This window comes from Orcinus orca, chromosome 17 (genome assembly GCF_937001465.1).
Source record: "Orcinus orca chromosome 17, mOrcOrc1.1, whole genome shotgun sequence".
In the NCBI taxonomy this organism is placed as follows: domain Eukaryota; kingdom Metazoa; phylum Chordata; class Mammalia; order Artiodactyla; family Delphinidae; genus Orcinus; species Orcinus orca.
In genome coordinates, this window is record NC_064575.1 from 57,051,438 (window position 1) to 57,070,604 (window position 19,167).

Below are 19,167 nucleotides of genomic sequence, written 5' to 3' on the forward strand. Positions count from 1 at the left end.
TGGCAAAATGCTTAAGTTCCTCAAAGATGTTTTCTGGACTCCACTGTTTGGTATGATTAGCTCTTCAACTTCCTAGTTCAAACCTTTTCTTCAAATGCATTAATAATCTGGTAATTCCAAGAAAGTTTATTTACCGCATGGGAAAAACTAAAACAGCTATGAACAGATGTGAAAGGAAGAGAATAACCAGATCTCACAGGAAACAAAATCGGGTAGTAAATGTCTGTCAAATGTCGTTGCTCCTTCTCTGCTTAAAGGAGGATAAAGTTGCACACTGAAGCCCTAATTACCTTGCCTTACAGGACCAGAGTCATGGAATGTCAAACTCTAACATCAGTTCATAATGCCACGGCGAACTTCGAACGTGACGATTAATGCTTTATTTTACAAAGATGGTCTCATAAGGCTTCCTAGGAAGCATTTTATCTGGGTTGTTTTATGTTAACTACGACTTTAGTTTTACCTTAAAACTAACATTCTCTCCTTCCTCTCACCCACCCCGCCCACCAAAATTTCAAACTGCAAAAGTTTCCTGTGGATTGTGCCCCTCCCCCTAACACACAGAGACTCACAGAAACTTTTGGACACACAGAAACTTTTGGACACTGCTCTCCTAGGCCCCCAAACTCTCCGCAAATCCAGCTTAGCCTCCCCAGGGCCATCCTTATACCCTTATATCCGGCTCTACCCTCGGGTCCCGAGGCTCGGCCTCCTCCCTTTTCTCCAGCAGTCCCGAAAGTCCGGTCGGGTCGGGACTGGGCGGGGTAGGGCGGGGCAGGCCTGCTCCATTGGAGCCAGGCACGTGGGGGGAAGCGGATAGGTTCGGTTCGGCTTGCTAAAAGGCCGCCGCGTTTCGACGCTGCCTCTGTTCCAGGAAGTATATATCTACTTTACAAGCTAAGTTTGGCCCGAACTGGCGTTTGGAAGCAACAAGAAAAACTTTTCAAAACTTTTGTCCAGCTTCTTTTCCCCCGACGCCTAGTTCCCTGATGGTCCGCCCCGGGGCCAAGTTCCGGACGTCCCCTCCCCTTTTCCCTCCCAGCCTCCGGTGAGGCGTGCGGAGCCACCGCCCCCAGTGTCGGCTCGGACGCGTGGGTGGGCGAGCACAGAGTCTCGGCGGAAACCGTTGGCCTCCTCGGCGCCTGCCCGGCGGCAGCATGGACTACCTGACCACGTTCACGGGGAAGAGCGGGCGCCTTCTGCGAGGCACAGCCAACCGCCTGCGGGGGTTCGGGGGTGGCGGCGTAGACCGGCAGGTGCGCTTCGAGGATTACCTGAGGGAGCCCGCCCAGGGGGACCCCGGGTGCGGGTCCCCGCCCCACCGGCCCCCGGCGCCGTCCAGCCCGGAGGGACCCGGTGAGCCCAGCCTTCCTTCGCGTCCCGCGCGGCCGACCCGGGCTGAGGGCGGGGGGCAGGCGGAGGTGTGGGCGCTGCGCTGGGGGCGCGGCCCCGCCGGCCGCCGGCGTGAACGGGGTGGGCGGGGGGCGCGGGCCGGGCGTTGGCAGGTGTGCCGGGCCGGGATGGCGGTGGGACCGGGGCGAGGAGCGGAGGGCTCGCTCTGCTCTGGGGACGGAAGACTTGCTCGTGTCTGCGTCGTAGCTTTTCCTGCTCTGCTCTTCCTGCTTTCTTCACCTATGCTCGACTTTCCTTACCCCGCCAACTATTTCAAGGGTAGGATCCCTTCGTTTTTCCCTCCCCGTGAGAGGTGAATATTGAACCAATTGTGACGCTCATGTTTTCCCTCTTAGAAATCATTAAGAACGCTGTGCTTGACTTGGGTTTGGATTGGGTCATTGTTTTTATTTGATATTTGCCAACTGTTAGAATTCACATAAGCACTTAATACGGCTTTGGAAAAGAAAATGTTTAGCGTCCACGGGAACCCAGTGGATTTTTGTGTCGTGTATTTTGAAAGGCTGCGTGTTGTCTTGAGGTGGCAGAACCTGGAAACTTTCCCCAGTTATCATTTCTACTGCCTGTTCAGTTTTCTTTTGTCATAGTGGGGTTGTACTGCCCTTTAAAAAATCAGTCATAATGACAGGACATTGATATCTTACGGAATTTTTAAAAGCACTTGCTGAAGCGGTATTTGCATCATGCATATGGTAACTTCTCCAATGTCGTTGGCTTTCCCTGAGTTAATAAGTGGCAGACCTCTCCTAATCATATTTTATTCTTGTTACCTGTTTTAATATGCATTCTGGTGTTATGAGAGTAAATTATGTGAGTATTAGTTTAGAAAATAGAGAAAAGTACAAAGAATATAAAATCTATCCATGACCCACATCCTAACATTCATTTTAAAGCACTGAAACTGTGAGGATATCTATTGATTTTGTGTGTGTGTGTGTGTGTGTGTGTAATTTAAGCTTTGAAGAAACTTGAATATTAAAATGTAATTTTATCATGGTCCCTTTTATTAATTTTTCTTCACTTTACATAATATTTTTTCTTCACAATTCTTGTTTATGGAATTAGAAAAATGAAAAAGGGGATACTTGGTTTCTGCTTTGAAGGACATTAATCAGATGCAGAATCCTCTTAAAGGTGGGACCAGGGATGAGGACTAGAACTTTAAAGTGTTTGAATAAAGGATTTTTTTTTTTTTATGAGACCTCAGTTGATTAATTGAAAACAGTTGAAATGTGACCAGCCTCTAGGTAGATGAAGAACTGAGAAATATGTGGTGTAACTTAACCTGGAAAGGGATATGATGAATAATTTAACAAATTTGCCCAAATATATACATCTGATTCATTGATTCAGAAACATGTATTGAGCACACTGCTATATCAAACACTGTCCTTCAGAGTTACAGCTTCAAAATACTATACCGATTCCTCTTCTGTTGAAGCTGCCTTATGAACTCATGGCACTTTCTTTAATATTCATGGTGCCCCCAAATCTCTTGACACAAGTTAGAAAGGCCTTGTGATGTCAGTTTATGACCAAGGTCAGTGGACAGGTACTTCTAGCATTAACTAGCTGAAAGAATTTGTATAAATTACTTAATCTCTCTTGGTGTATATTTTCTCATTTTAAATGAGGTTGATTGGATGATCTCAAAGGTTCTCAACTCTGGAGCTCTTTTTTCATTTGGAACAGAATTAGTGAACATGATAGATGGTAAAGCTACAAATTAAATAGCATTTGGGGTTAAAAACATTGTAAGTCTATAAAGTTATGCCTACAGAGTTCTGAAGGTAGTTCAAAAGATGAATGCCCCAGCAATAACTTGATTACCCCCTCCCACTCTTAGAATAAGTATAGCTTCCTCAGTTGACTCCTTTGAGAGGCAACATGTACACATACAGGTAAAAAATAAATGGTTCTTCATTAATTTCTAGGCAGCCTTTGCTTAAAATGAGAGATCTTTTCTTGGCAGCTGCCTACCAGATAGGTTTCGGGTATAGGGTTTTTCTTTACATTTGTGTCCTTTGGAATGAGTATTTGTTAGTCTGTTTAAAGGATTTCTTCTACTCTTTCTGCTTGTGACTACCTTTATTTTAGATTTTTATAACAGCTGCTTAAGTTCCCTGTTATTTGTCACCCTTCCTTCAGTTCTTTCAAATGTCCTGTGTGTTGTAGCAGTATATCTTGTGCAGACACTTCTACACTTGTAGATCGGCTACACTCCAGGACTCCATTTGTTGTTTGTGATCTTACCCCTCACCATTTCATGTTCAGTAAAGGTGCTGATAAAATAGTTTTACCATTGACAGTTTAAGGATGGACCAGATAAAACTTTGGTCGTATGTTTCTGATTTTAACTCTTTCTGTAAACAAACTGCTTACCTGACAGTGTTAACTGATGCCTTCACTCCTCTCCAAGGTGGCTGCTTTTGCTTTTACCAGTTTTCAGTGTTTGCTGATTCCAACATTATAGTCCCCTCAGGAACATCTAATTGGGACTTAGACACATTAAGGAGCTTATCACACCATTGCTCTAGTTAATAACAATTACAAAGAAGACACACTATGACACAATTTTTGCTCCTGGTTAAAGAGTAAATTATGTTCTGATTCAAAAAAATTTTTAGACCTTAAGTATAGATCAGGTTTGGAGGCATCACCATAAACCTGTATTGGGTAACCTTTAAAAGTAGTCAGTTACTAGATCGCATGGTAATAAGTAAAAAAATTTAACACATTTAGAGTTTCAACTTAATTGTAGCATAGTTTTTATCATAAACTTCCCTGTTATGTCAACTCTGCTCTCCCACTTGGTGACAGTATACTTTAAATACATCTCACTCCTATTTGAAGTTTCTTTTCATTTACTTTTACCAATTAAAACAGTATCTTTTGGGGAAATGACAAGAATAAGAGTGGCTAAGAACATTTTCTATGGAGCAGGCACTAGCAGATACTTTTATTTAATGTGAATAAAAACTCTGTGAGATAGGTACTATTATTATCCCATTTTCCTGACAAAGAATCTGGGCCAGGCAAAGAAATAAGGGATATAGAATCCATTTGAGAGTTATCTTCCTATTTCTAAGAGTTATGTCAGAAAGGAAAAAATGTGAGAAGAATGCAAAATTCTATCATGTGTGATGTTAAAGTTAAAACAAGTTAAATTAGGTAAAGGATAGGATGGATAGCCACTGAAATTTATTTAGAATCAGAAGGATATTAAAATGAGATGAAAACGTAAAATCCAAGGAAGGTGTAAGAAAACTTAGATATATTTTAGCTTGGAAATTGCAGATGCAGATTGTCAGGAAGAGTTAGATAATAGTTTATCTTGAACCCAGAGAAGACCAAGTACCTGTATAGGATTTGGAGTACCAGTTGTTACTATTAAAAAAACAACTCATGGTGCTGGTCACTCATGGAAGAGGATAACCCTAGATGTCGCCAGTCTTAGTCTCATTTCCTAAGGTGAGGGGGAGAAGAATCTCTTCTTGATAAACAACCTCAATCTGCTCTGATGGTAACTCCAACTAAGTTTGAGGTCTTAATATTGTTTCCTTTGTCCATTGGTTCTTAAGCATGAAGTAGATTTGCCCGTTTTAGAATTGCTGCTCACCTCACAGGATGGCTGAACTCAAGGCTTTTACATTATCTGTGTTTTAGGACAAAACTGCCTCTGAGTAGTTGAGGCTACAGTAAAGCAATGAGTCTCAGACTTTAATGTGCCTCAGAATCACCCAAAGACTTGTTAAAACAATAAATGCTGGAGAGGGTGTGGAGAAAAGGGAACACTCTTGCACTGCTGGTGGGAATGTGAATTGGTTCAGACACTATGGAGAACAGTATGGAGGTTCCTTAAAAAACTACAAATAGAACTACCATACGACCCAGCAATCCCACTACTGGGCATATACCCTGAGAAAACCAAAATTCAAAAAGAGTCATGTACCAAAATGTTCATTGCAGCTCTATTTACAGTAGCCAGGAGATGGAAACAACCTAAGTGCCCATCATCGGATGAATGGATAAAGAAGATGTGGCACATATATATACAATGGAATATTACTCAGCCATAAAAAGAAACGAAATTGAGCTATTTGTAATGAGGTGGATAGACCTAGAGTCTGTCCTGCAGAGTGAAGTAAGTCAGAAAGAGAAAGACAAATACCGTATGCTAATACATATATATGGAATTTAAGAAAAAAAATGTCATGAAGAACCTAGGGGTAAGACAGGAATAAAGATACAGACCTACTGGAGAATGGACTTGAGGATATGGGGAGGGGGAAGGGTGAGCTGTGACAGGGCGAGAGAGAGGCATGGACATATATACACTACCAAACGTAAGGTAGATAGCTAGTGGGAAGCAGCCGCATGGCACAGGGGTATCGGCTCGGTGCTTTGTGACCGCCTGGAGGGGTGGGATAAGGAGGGTGGGAGGGAGGGAGATGCAAGAGGGAAGAGATATGGGAACATATGTATATGTATAAAAAAAAAAAATGTTGGACCCCTCCTCTAGAGTTTCTGATGAGCCAGGACCCATTATTTGCATTTCTAACAACTTCTAAAGTAATGCCAATGCTGCTGATCTGGGGACCACACTTTGAGAATCACTGCTTTCTTTAGTGGGTAAGTCTTTTACCCTTGTTAAGGTTAGAAGTAAATATGGAAATGATGAAATTTGTTAAATGCTTAGTATTTTTGTATTAAGTTTAGGAATAATCAGTGTATTTGGTCTTTAAAATATTTGTTATATTTCAGAGAATTAGGCCTATTAGAGTGCATACAAATTAGTCTAAGAATCTAATTGAAGATGAATACTTATGTAATTGTTTTTTGAGTGATTTTAAGTTAAAAGGTGCAAGTATTTGGCTAAATTTTGAAACTATTGGAATGTTTAAGAGAACTTAACATTCATTATATTTAAAACTTTATTGCAATGTATTTACTAGAGTTAAGTTTTTAGAAAGGTTTTCTTGTTAGAGGCAATTAAAGTGTTTACGATAGTAGATGTATAAATACAATTTAGTATATATATGTGAGAGAATTTAATTACTCGTTTGTATTTAAGGATATTTAGTTTGTTTTCTGTTTGAGTTGATCAACTATCAAAAGCACCTTAGAAAGTGTGTTAAATGTACTAGTTTTATAAATAGAATACACTTACAGTTGAAGGCTTAAAGGAAAACTAGATTTTTATATTTGTACTTCAATAAATCAAACATTAATCAAAAAGTAAAGTAACTGCAAATAATTTTTTTCTGTGTTTATAAAGACTCCCTAATGGCCATCAGCAAACTTACATTAAGAGACTCTTGATACATTTTTTTGAATGAATGAATATTAGTACAAAAAAGGGGCATGTTTTAAGACCAAATTAATGTATTAGAGAAAGGCCAGAAATTAGCCTTTGTTTTCTAGCAATCAGTGAAAAAGGGAAATGTGATCAGACATAAATCACAGTGTCACTAAAATAAAGATAAACCCGTTGCTTAGGCGGGTAAGAAAAATGCAACTTTTCCTGATAGAATAAAGAGAAAAAATTCTCATGGAATTCTAATATAGCAAAAAGTGTCCTCATCATCTTTATAGTAAATACAGATTCTAATTTCAAAAAGCTATTTTTTAACACCGTTCTTTAATGTCGTTCAGTGGTGTGACAACAAAATGCAAGGTAGTAAAAACAGTTCTATACAGGACGAAAACAATTAACCCAAATATGCAGTTATCTGATGGTTTGTCTTAACTGAGGGGTAGGTGCTAGATTATAAACTTTGGTAAAACTAATGCATGCTAACTATGAAGAAGTCATGCATAACAAAAAGCTTAAAAGCCACCTCCAATCCAACTATATAGTGATGTCATTAATGTTAGGGTAGGCATTATTGTTAAGATCTGTTTTATGAATATATACGTATAAAATGATGGATAGATGGTTAGAGGGAAAGAGTGACTGAAAGATATTTGTTTGCCTTAAGAAAGTATTTCTTAAATGGTGTGTCTAAAGTTAAGCAGAATCTGCAAAAATATTAAGAGATTGGTATTATTGTTACATTCTTCTTTCAGTTTTAGGTGGGGTTTCTTTAACTCTTTGAGGTAACATGAGCAGTGTCATCTCCCATATTTCTTCTCCCCACCTCCTGATATTCATTACATCATATTTGCAATTCTCATACTTACATAGCGCTGTCATACTTATACCAGTCACAGATAGTTTTTCCACTACATAATTGTTCAGTGCTCCCTGCTACTCCTTTGATTATTCCTAGAGTTTTTATTTTGATAATTTCATATAATTTCATTCTTGTGGCATTGAATAATGTTTCAGTAAGAGGTCTTAAGCAAGCTAGACTGTTTTCTTTTTCTTCTAGTAGGTGATTTGCTTCTTATGCATGAATTCCTGAAGAACTTTTATTTTCCAAGCATTTTAATTTAATCAGGAGCAGAAACAGGAATGACTAGATGTGTGTGCACAGGTATGTGTATGTGTAATAGCCTTTTAGGGAGTAGTCACTATATGGAACAGCCCTGGTCTTGAGAGAGAAGGAAAAAAGACCTTAGAAGTTTAATGTTGGGTCTTAACACTTCTACCTGAAAGACTCATGGTTTCTGTTCACGTTTCCTTGGGAAAAACAAGTCACATAGCCAAGTCTGACATCAGTGGGATGGTACAGTGTATTTTATATTCCTCCCCAGGGAGGAATACAGAGTATTTAGTAACTGTAAGGTAGTCTATCACAATGACTACCTTAGAAAACAATTCGTTTGACAGAGATTTGAAGATGCTAGTGTTACTATCACGGGTAGGGAGTTGTATAAAGAAGCCTGTTTCTTCTGTCAGTTATTCAGTCTGCAAGTTTAATCCTTTCAAAAGCTCTACTAACAGTCCTTCTCAAATTTATTGTGGATGCAACGGTGAATCAGTTCTGGAGTGAAACGCGAGATCCTGCCGTCACAGTAAGCTCCCAAGTGATGCCAATGCTGCTGGTCCTTGGAACACAGTTTTAAATAGCAAGACTCTATAGCACTCTGTATCATGGATCTTTTCACTTAGAAGTGAGCCACACACAACACAAAAATTCCTTGGCTGGGTAGAGGAAAGGAGCATTAAAGGGGAACAAAAAACAGGTTAGAGACCAAGGAGTGTGAGATGTTACCAAATGAAAGGAAAGGTGAGCATTGATAAGGAATTAGTTGGGTGCTTCATAAAGTTCAAATAAAATAAAATTGAAAAAGACTATCAAATTTGCCCTTTAGTTTATTCTCCTTTGCAGGTTTAGGGAACTGGGAAGACAGAAGACATTGCAGTACATTGTGGAATCAGTAGGAGGTGATGGAGTAAAGACAGTGAAAGTAGACTCTTATTTCCAAAAATTCGACTATGAAAAGAAGCAGAAACATAGGCTGATATCTAGAGGAGGATGGTTACAAAGTTCAAGAAAAATTGAGGGATATTTTTAAAAGTTTATTTCTGTTTTGACTATGGATAAGCAGTCAATAGCAAGTGAAAGGTTGAAAGTACAGGCATTTTTTCCTGTACTACTTCACTATAGATGGGATCAGTTAATTAGAAAAACAGTAATCAGCATATTTTTTTAGTTTAGAAGATGCTTTTAAAAGTTTAAAATCTATATTATTGAGTTTGAAAATATTGACTCCCAGCTCAATATTTTTCTTTTTATTTTATTTTATTTTTTTAACATCTTTATTGGAGTATAATTGCTTTACAATGGTGTGTTAGTTTCTGCTTTATAACAAAGTGAATCAGCTATACATATGCACACATCCCCATACCTCCTCCATCTTGCGTCTCCCTCCCACCCTCCCTATTCCACCCCTCTAGGTGGTCACAAAGCACAGAGTTGATCACCCCGTGCTATGCGGCTGCTTCCCACTACCTATCTATTTTACATTTGGTATTATATATAAGTCCATGTCACTCTCTCACTTCATCCCAGCTTACCTTTCCCCCTCCCCATGTTCTCAAGTCCATTCTCTACATCTGCGTCTTTATTCTTGTCCTGCTCCTAGTTTCTTCAGAACCATTTTAAATTTTTTTTTAGATTCATATATATGTGTTAGCATACGGTATTTGTTTCTCTCTTTCTGACTGACTTCACTCTGTATGACAGACTCTAGGTCCATCCACTTCACTACAAATAACTCAATTTTGTTTCTTTTTATGGCTGAGTAATATTCCATTGTATATATGCGCCACATCTTCTTTATCCATTCATCTGTCGATGGACACTTAGGTTGCTTCCGTGTCCTGGCTATTGTAAATAGAGCTGCAGTGAGCATTGTGGTACATGACTCTTTATGAATTATGGTTTTCTCAGGGTATATGCCCAGTACTGGGATTGCTGGGTATTATGGTAGTTCTATTTTTAGTTTTTTAAGGAACCTCCATACTGTTCTCCATAGTGACTGTATCAATTTACATTCCCACCAGCAGTGCAAGAGGGTTGCCTTTTCTCCACACTCTCTCCAGCATTTATTGTTTCTGGATTTCTTGATGATGGCCATTCTGACTGGTGTGAGGTGATACCTCATTGTGGTTTTGCTTTGCATTTCTCTAATGATTAGTGATGTTGAGCATCCTTTCATGTGTTTGTTGGCAATCTGTATATCTTCTTTGGAGAAATGTCTGTTTAGGTCTACTGCCCATTTTTGGATTGGGTTGTTTGTTTTTTTGATATTGAGTTGCATGAGCTGCTTGTACATTTTGGAGATTAATCATCTGTCAGTTGCTTCATTTGCAAATATTTTCTCCCATTCTGAGGGCCGTCTTTTCGTCTCGTTTATGGTTTTCTTTGCTGTGCAAAAGCTTTTAAGTTTCATTAGGTCCCATTTGTTTATTTGTGTTTCTATTTCCATTTCTCTAGGAGGTGGGTCAAAAAGGATCCTGCTGTGATTTATGTCATAAAGTGTTCTGCCTATGTTTTCCTCTGTGAGTTTTATAGTGTCTGGCCTTACATTTAGGTGTTTAATCCATTCTGAGTTTATTTTTGTGTATGGTGTTAGGGAGTGTTCTAATTTCATTCTTTTACATGTAGCTGTCCAGTTTTCCCAGCACCACTTATTGAAGAGGCTGTCTTTTCTCCATTATATATTCTTGCCTCCTTTATCAAAAATAAGGTGACCATGTGTGTGTGTTGGGCTTATCTCTGGGGTTTCTATCGTGTTCCATTGATCTATATTTCTGTTTTTGTGCCAGTAACATACTGTCTTGATTACTGTAGCTTTGTAGTATACTCTGAAGTCTGGGAGCTTGATTCCTCCAGCTCTGTTTTTCTTTCTCAAGATTGCTTTGGCTATTCGGGGTCTTTTGTGTTTCCATACAAACTGTGAAATACTTTGTTCTAGTTCTGTGAAAAATGCCAGTGGTAGTTTGATAGGAATTGAATTGAATCTGTATATTGCTTTGGGTACTATAGTCATTTTTACAATGTGGATTCTTCCAATCCAAGAACATGGTATATCTCTCCATCTGTTTGTATCATCTTTAATTTCTTTCATCAGTGTCTTATAGTTTTCTGCATACAGGTCTTTTATCTCTTTAGGTAGGTTTATTCCTAGGTATTTTATTCTTTTTGTTGCAGTGGTAAGTGGGAGTGTTTCCTTAATTTCTGTTTCAGATTTTTCATCATTAGTGTATAGGAATGCAAGAGATTTCTGTGCATTCATTTTGAATCCTGCTCCTTTAGCAAATTCATTGATTAGCTCTAGAGTTTTCCGGTAGAGTCTTTAGGATTCTTTATGTATAGTGTCATGTCATCTGCAAACAGTGACAGCTTTACATCTTCTTTTCCAAGTTGGATTCCTTTTATTTCTTTTTCTTCTCTGATTGCTGTGGCTAAAACCTCCAAAACTGTATTGAATAAGAGTGGTGAGAGTGGGCAACCTTGTCTTGTTCCTGATCTTAGTGAAAATGATTTCAGTTTTTCAGCATTGAGAATGATGTTGGCTGTGGGTTTATCATATATGGCCTTTATTATGTTGAGGTAAGCTCCCTCTGTGCCTACTTTCTGGAGGGTTTTTATCATAAATGGGTGTTGAATTTTGTCAGAAGTTTTTTCTGCATCTGTTGAGATGGTCATATGGTTTTTATCCTTCAATTTGTTAATATGGTGTATTACATTGATTGAATTGCGTATACTGAGGAATCCGTGCATTCCTGTGATAAACCCCACTTGATCATGGTGTATGATCCTTTAAATGTGCTGTTGGATTCTGTTTCCTAGTATTTTGTTGAGGATTTTTGCATCGATGTTCATCAGTGATAATTGGCCTGTAGTTTTCTTTTTTTGTGACATCTTTGTCTGGTTTTGGTATCAGGGTGATGGTGGCCTCGTAGAATGAGTTTGGGAGTGTTCCTCCCTCTGCTATATTCTGGAAGAGTTTGAGAAGGATAGGTGTTAGCTCTTCTCTAAATGTTTGATAGAACTCACCTGTGAAGCCGTCTGGTTCTGGGCTTTTGTTTGTTGGAAGATTTTTAATCTCATTCTCAACTTCAGTGCTCGTGATTGGTCTGTTTATGTTTTCTATTCCTTCCTGGTTCAGTCTTGGAAGGTTATACCTTTCTAAGAATTTGTCCATTTCTTCCAGGTTGTCCATTTTATTGGCATAGAGTTGCTTGTAGTAATCTCTCATAATCCTTTGTGTTTCTGCAGTGTCAGTTGTTACTTCTCCTTTTTCATTTCTAATTCTATTGATTCGAGTCTTCTACCTTTTTTTCTTGATGAGTCTGGCTAAAGGTTTATCAATTTTGTTTATCTTGTCAAAGAACCAGCTTTTAGTTTTATTGATTTTTGCTATTGTTTCCTTCATTTCTTTTTCATTTATTTCTGATCTGATCTTTATAATTTCTTTCCTTCTGCTAACTTTGGAAGGTTTTTTGTTCTTCTTTCTCTAATTGCTTTAGGTGTAAGGTTAGGTTGTTTATGTGAGATTTTTCTTGTTTCTTGACATAGGATTGTATTGCTATAGACTTCCCTCTTAGAACTGCTTTTGCTGCATCACATAGATTTTGGGTCGTGTTTTCATTGTCATTTGTTCCTAGGCATTTTTTGATTTCCTCTTTGATTTCTTCAGTGACCTCTTGGTTATTAAGTAATGTATTGTATAGCCTCCATGTGTTCGTATTTTTCACAGATTTTTTTCCTGTAATTGACATCTAGTCTCATAGCGTTGTGGCCGGAAAAGATACTTGATACGATTTCTGTTTTCTTAAATTTACCAAGGCTTGATTTCTGACCCGGGATGTGGTCTGTCCTGGAGAATGTTCCATGAGCCAAAAGTGTATTCTGTTGATTTTGGGTGGAATGTCCTTTATCAGTTAAGTTCCATCTTATTTAATGTATCATTTAAAGCTTGTGCTTCCTTATTTATTTTCATTTTGGATGATGTGTCCTTTGGTGAAAGTGGGGTGTTAAAAGTGCCTTACTATGATTGTGTTACTGTTGATTTCCCCTTTAATGGCTGTTAGTATTTGCCTTATGTATTGAGGTGCTCCTATATTGGGTGCATAAATATTTACAATTGTTATATCTTCTTCTTGGATTGATCCCTTGATCATTATGTAATGTCCTTCTTTGTCTCATGTCATAGTCTTTGTTTTAAAGTCTATTTTGTCTGATATGAGAATTGCTACTCCAGCTTTCTTTTGATTTCCATTTGCATGGAATATCTTTTTCCATCCCCTTCACTTTCAGTCTGTATGTGTCCCTAGGTCTGAAGTGGGTCTCTTGTAGACAACATATATATGGGTCTTGTTTTTATATCCATTCAGCCAGTCTATGTCTTTTGGTTGGAGCATTTAATCCATTTACATTTAAGGTAGTTATCGATATGTATGTTCCTATTACCATTTTCTTAATTGTTTTGGGTTTGTTATTGTAGGTCTTTTCCTTCTCTTGTGTTTCCTGCCGAGAGAAGTTGCTTTAGCATTTGTTGTAAAACTGGTTTGGTGGTGTTGAATTTTCTTAGCTTTTGCTTGTCTGTAAAGGTTTTAATTTCTCCATCGAATCTGAATGAGATCCTGGCTGGGTAGAGTAGTCTTGGTTGTAGGTTTTTTCCTTTCATCACTTTAAATATGTCCTGTCACTCCCTTCTGGCTTGCAGTTTCTGCTGAAAGATCAGCTGTTAACCTTATGGGGATTCCCTTGTATGTTATTTGTTGTTTTTCCTTTGTTGCTTTTAATATTTGTTCTCTGTATTTAATTTTTGATAGTTTGATTAGTATGTGTCTTGGCGTGTTTCTCCTTGGATTTATCCTGTACGGGACTCTCTGTGCTTCCTGGACTTGATTGACTCTTTCCTTTCCTATGTTAGGGAAGTTTTCCCTATAATCTCTTCAAATATTTTCTCAGTCCCTTTCTTTTTCTCTTCTTCTTCTGGGACCCCTATAATTCGAATGTTGGTGCGTTTAATGTTGTCCCAGATGTGTCTGAGACTGTGCTCAATTCTTTTTAATTCTTTTTTGTTTATTCTGTTCTGCAGTAGTTATTTCCATTATTTTATCTTCCAGTTCACTTTTCTGTTCTTCTGCCTCAGTTATTCTGCTATTGATTCCTTCTAGAGAATTTTTAATTTCATTTATTGTGTGGTTCTTCATTGTTTGTTTGCTCTTTATTTCTTCTAAGTACTTGTTCAGTGTTTCTTGTATTTTTCTCCATTCTATTTCCAAGATTTTGGATCATCTTTACTATCCTTATGCTTAATTCTTTTTCAGGTAGACTGCCTATTTCCTCTTCATTTGTTTGGTCTGGTGGGTTTTTACCTTGCTCCTTCATCTGCTGTGTGTTTCTCCGTCTTCTCGTTTTGATTAACTTACTGTGTTTGGGGTCTCCTTTTTGCAGCCTGCAAGTTCGTAGTTCCCGTTATTTTTGGTGTCTGCCCCCAGTGGGTAAGGTTGGTTCAGTGGGTTGTGTAGGCTTCCTGCTGGATGGGACTGGTGCCTGTGTTCAGGTGGATGAGGCTGCATCTTGTCTTTCTGGTGGGCAGGCCTGCGTCTGGTGGTGTGTTTTGGGGTGTCTGCGAAAATACGATTTTAGGCAGCCTCTCTTCTAATGGGTGGAGTTGTGTTCCTGTCTTGCTAGTTGTTTGGCGTACGGTGTCCAGCACTGTAGCTTGCTGGTCGTTGAGTGGAGCTGGGTCTTCACGTTGAGATGGAGATCTCTGGGAGAGCTTTCACCATTTGATATTACGTGGAGCCGGGAGGTGTCTGGTGGACCAATGTCCTGAACTCAGCTCTCCCACCTCAGAGGCACAGGCCTGACACCCAGCCAGAGCACCAAGACCCTATCAGCTGCATGGCTCAGAAGAAAAAGGGGGGGGGAGAGAGAGAGAAAAAAAAACATGGAAGAAAGAGAAAAGAAAAAGTTATTCGAATAAAAAATATAAAATAATTATTAAAAATAAAAAATTAAAATGTAATAAAGAAAAAAAAAGAAAGAAGAGAGCAACCAAACTAAAAAACAAATCCACCAATAATAACAAGAGCTAAAAACTATACTAAAAAACCCCCCAAAAAACGGACAGACAGAACCCTAGGACAAATGATAAAAGCAAAGCTATACAGACAGAATCACACAAAGAAGCATACACATACACAGTCACAAAAAGAGAAAAAGGAAAACAATATATATTTATCGTTGCTCCCAAAGTCCACCGCCTCAATTTTGGGATGATTCATTGTCTATTCAGGTATTCCACAGATGCAGGGTACATCAGGTTGATTGTGGAGATTTAGTTCGCTGCTCCTGAGGCTGCATGGAGAGATTTCCCTTTCTCTTCTTTGTTCGCACAGCTCCTGTGGTTCAGCTTTGGATTTCGCCCTGCCTCTGTGTGTAGGTCGCCTGAGGGTGTCTATTCTTTGCTCAGACCGGACGGGGTTAAAGGAGCCGCTGATTCGGGGGCTCTGGCTCACTCAGGCTGGGGGGGAGGGAGGGGTACGGAGTGCGGGGCGAGCCTGCGGCGGCAGAGGCCAACATGACATTGCACCAGCCTGAGGCACGCCGTGTGTTCTCCCAGGGAAGTTGTCCCTGGATCACGGGACCCTGGCAGTGGCGGGCTGCACAGGCTTCCAGGAGGGGATGTGTGGATAGTGACCTGTGCTCGCACACAGGCTTCTTGGTGGCTGCAGCAGCAGCCTTAGCGTCTCATGCCCGTCTCTGGTGTCCACACTGATAGCCGTGGCTCCCGCCCATCTCTGGAGCTCGTTTAGGTGGTGCTCTGAATCCCCTCTCCTTGTGCACCCCGAAACAATGGTCTCTTGCCTCTTAGGCAGGTCCAGACTTTTTCCCAGACTCCCTCCCAGCTAGCTGTGGCACACTAGCCCCCTTCAGGCTGTGTTCACGCAGCCAACCCCAGTCCTCTCCCTGGGATCCAACCGAAGCCCGAGCCTCAGCTCCCAGCCCCCTCCTGCCCCGGCAGGTGAGCAGACAAGCCTCTTGGGCTGGTGAGTGCTGGTTGTCACTGACCCTTTGTGCGTTAATCTCTTTGTTTTGCCCTCTGCACCCCTGTTGCTGTGCTCTCCTCTCCTCCGTGGCTCCGAAGCTTCTTCCCCCCCCCACCCCCCCCATCTCCGCCAGTGAAGGGGCTTCCTAGTGTGTGGAAACTTTTCCTCCTTCACAGCTCCCTCCCCGAGGTGCAGGTCCTGTCCCTGTTCTTTTGTCTCTGTTTTTTCTCTTTTTTTTGCCTTTTCCAGGTACGTGCGAGTTTCTTTCCTTTGGGAAGTCTGAGGTCTTCTGCCAGCGTTCAGTAGGTGTTCTGTAGGAATTGTTCCACATGTAGGTGTATTTCTGATGTATTTGTGCAGAGGAAGGTGATCACCACGTCTTACTCTTCCGCCATCTTGAAGGTCTATGTCAGTATTTTTAAATCATCAAACTTTTTATCAGTAGCTACTACCAAAATTACAATATTCAGTTATACTAGGTGTTTTTTCATATTTTAAACCTCATACAGTTTTCATTGTTGGTTTTCTGCCTTGCTTCTTCCAGTTTGCCTTTCCCATTCTATTACCAACATGATTTTTAATTTAAAGTCTGATACTGCTTTCTCAGTTCTCTACTTAAAAATCTTTTGGGACTTCTCTGTCTGGTAATAGCAAGCTAGGTAATTCAGATTGTCCTGCTGAGAACAATTTAAAAAGCTGGGCCAGTCATTAAAAAGTCTACAAATAACAAATCCTGGAAAGGATGTTGAGAAAAGGGAACTCTCCTATGCTGTTGGTGGGAATGTAAATTGGTGCAGCCACTGTGGAAAACAGTATGAAGTTTCCTTAGTAAACTAAAAATAGAGTTGTTGTATGATCCAGCAATCTGACTCCTGGGCATATATCTGGTGAAAACTCTAGTTTTGAAAGATACATGCAACCCAGTGTTCACCGCAGCACTGTTTACAATAGCCAAGACATGGAAGCAACCTAAATGCCTATCGACAGATGAATGGATGAAGATGTGGTATATATGCCCAATAAAATACTACTCAGCCATAAAAAAGAATGAAATAATGGCATTTGCAGCAACTTGGATGGACCTAGAGATTATGATACTAAGTGAACTAAAGTCAGAAAGAGAAAGACAAATACCATATGATATTGCTTATATGTGGGATCTAAAATATACAAATGAACTTATATACAAAACAGAGGCAGACTCATAGGCTTAGAAAACAAATGTATGGTTACCAAAGGGTAAGGGAGGTGCGGGAGGGACAAAGTAGGAGTTTGGGATTAGCAGGCATAAACTACTATATATAAAATAGATAAACAAGGTCCTACTGTATAGCACAGGAACTATATTCAATATCCTGTAATAAACCACAATGGAAAAGAATATAAAAATGAATATGTATATATATGTATAACTAAATCACTTTCCTGTATATCAGAAACTAACACAATATTGTAAATCAACTATACTTCAATTATAAATAAATAAATAGCTGAGTGAAAACAAAACACATTTTATTGAGGGTATTAGAATGCTAACTGATATGACTAGATTAGGATCTGAGTGCTGACAGAGGCCCAAGGAGGAGCAGCTCCAATTTGGGATTGCTTTTTTTCCCCTGGGGGTTGTGTTGATTCCAGAAGCAGCAGCTGAGAGATGAAGAGGTGCTTTTGGTGGCCTGTTGGGTACAAGGAGACAGGGACAGGACAAGACCCACCACAGGAGAGGGGTGAACTCCTCTCACTTAAGACCCCAAAATGCTGTACCTTAGGATACAGAAAAACTGAAGTGGCTAGGCTCTCATAGGATGGTAGCTCAGCTTTAATTATCATTCCTGTAACTGCATTAATAAGATCTGGTATTGCTAGTGTCCTCAAGTATTTGGCAGAAGCAAACATCTTTTTTGGAGAAATACAGCTTTCTTTGTGTCAAATTCTGTCTATAGACCATTTTTCAAATTTAGTATCCGGTATATAAAATATAATTAGGCACCTGACAAGATAGCAAAAAAAAACAAGAAAATAGAAACAGATCCACAGGAACTCTGTATCTTGTAGTTATCAGATTTAAAATAGCTGTGTTGAGAATTTTGAGCTAATTAAGAGTTTTGTAGAGGTACAAACTATAAAAAAGAAAAATGGATATTCTAGAATTGAAAAATGTAATCCAATTTTTTAGATTAATGCAATCTAAAGGTCTTAATTAGGATCTTTGTGGATGAAGTTAACAGCAAATTAGCCATCACAGAAGAGAGAATTAGTGAATTGAAAGATAGGTCAGAAGAAAATATCCAGAATAAAGAGAGAGGGACAAAAAAAAGAAAATAAAGGAGGGGGTAAGCTTAATACAAAATATAATTAGAAGTTGTTGGGACTTCCCTGGTGGCACAGTGGTTAAGAATCTGCCTGCCAATGAAGGGGACATGGGTTCAATCCCTGTCTGGGAAGATCCCACATGCCACGGAGCAACTAAGCCCGTGTGCCACAACTACTGAGCCTCTGCTCTAGAGCCCATGAGCCACAACTACTGAGCCCACGCATCACAACTGCTGAGCCTGCACGCCACAACTACTGAAGCCCGCACGCCCTAGAGCCCATGCACCACAACTGCTGAGCTCATGCGCCGCAATTACTGAAGCCCGGTTGCTCTAGGGCCCGCGTGCTGCAGGTACTGAGCCTACATGTCACTCCGCAACGAGAGAAGCCACCTCAATGAGAAGCCTGCGCACCACAACGGAGAGTAGCCCCTGCTTGCCACAACTGGAGAAAGCCCATGCCCAGCAATGAAGACCCAACATAGCCAAAAAAGAAAAAAAAAGATTTAATTAGAAGTTATAATGTGTGTATATTTGAGTCCCCCAAATGAAAAAAGGGGGGCAAAAGTATTATTTAATGAGAGAATGGCTGAAAACTCCAAGACTGATGAAATACTTTAATTCACAGATTCAAGCATCCGTAAAGACCCCTAATGGAATCAATACAAATCTCACTAAAGATGAAAAATCTTAAAAGCAATCAGAACAAATAGTCAATGATGTAGCAATAAGATTGACAGTTGATTTCTCAACAGAAACAGTGGAAACTAAACGGCAGGGGAAAATACCTACCAGCTTAGAATCCATCCCCTGTGAAATTACCCAGAGCTGCAATTAAAATGGTAAATATGAGGGCAAAACTAAATGAATGTTGACTATCTAGAAAAATAATAATGTCTCACAGTGTTTTTAAATACACATACATGTAATTAAAGTATGTAATAACAATTGCATATAAGTCTTGGTAAAGGCACATAG

The 19,167-nt window shown here is 39.7% G+C and overlaps 1 protein-coding gene across 7 annotated transcripts in view; it reads left to right on the forward strand.

Annotated features, from left to right (window-relative positions):
• Positions 1-19,167, forward strand: part of OXR1 (oxidation resistance 1) — an 874,541-nt gene that overhangs the window by 767,829 nt on the left and 87,545 nt on the right. For 2 of the 7 annotated variants that reach the window (XM_033411248.2, XM_004282932.4), the window contains exon 1: positions 1,046-1,356. The exons of 4 other annotated variants lie outside the window; for them this stretch is intronic. In XM_033411248.2, the coding sequence (XP_033267139.2) occupies positions 1,158-1,356 (199 nt within the window). In that variant the 5' untranslated portion in view covers positions 1,046-1,157. Of the gene's footprint in view, positions 1-1,045; positions 1,357-19,167 lie in introns of those variants that run through there. One more of the 7 variants, XM_033411250.2, reaches the window with a different exon arrangement.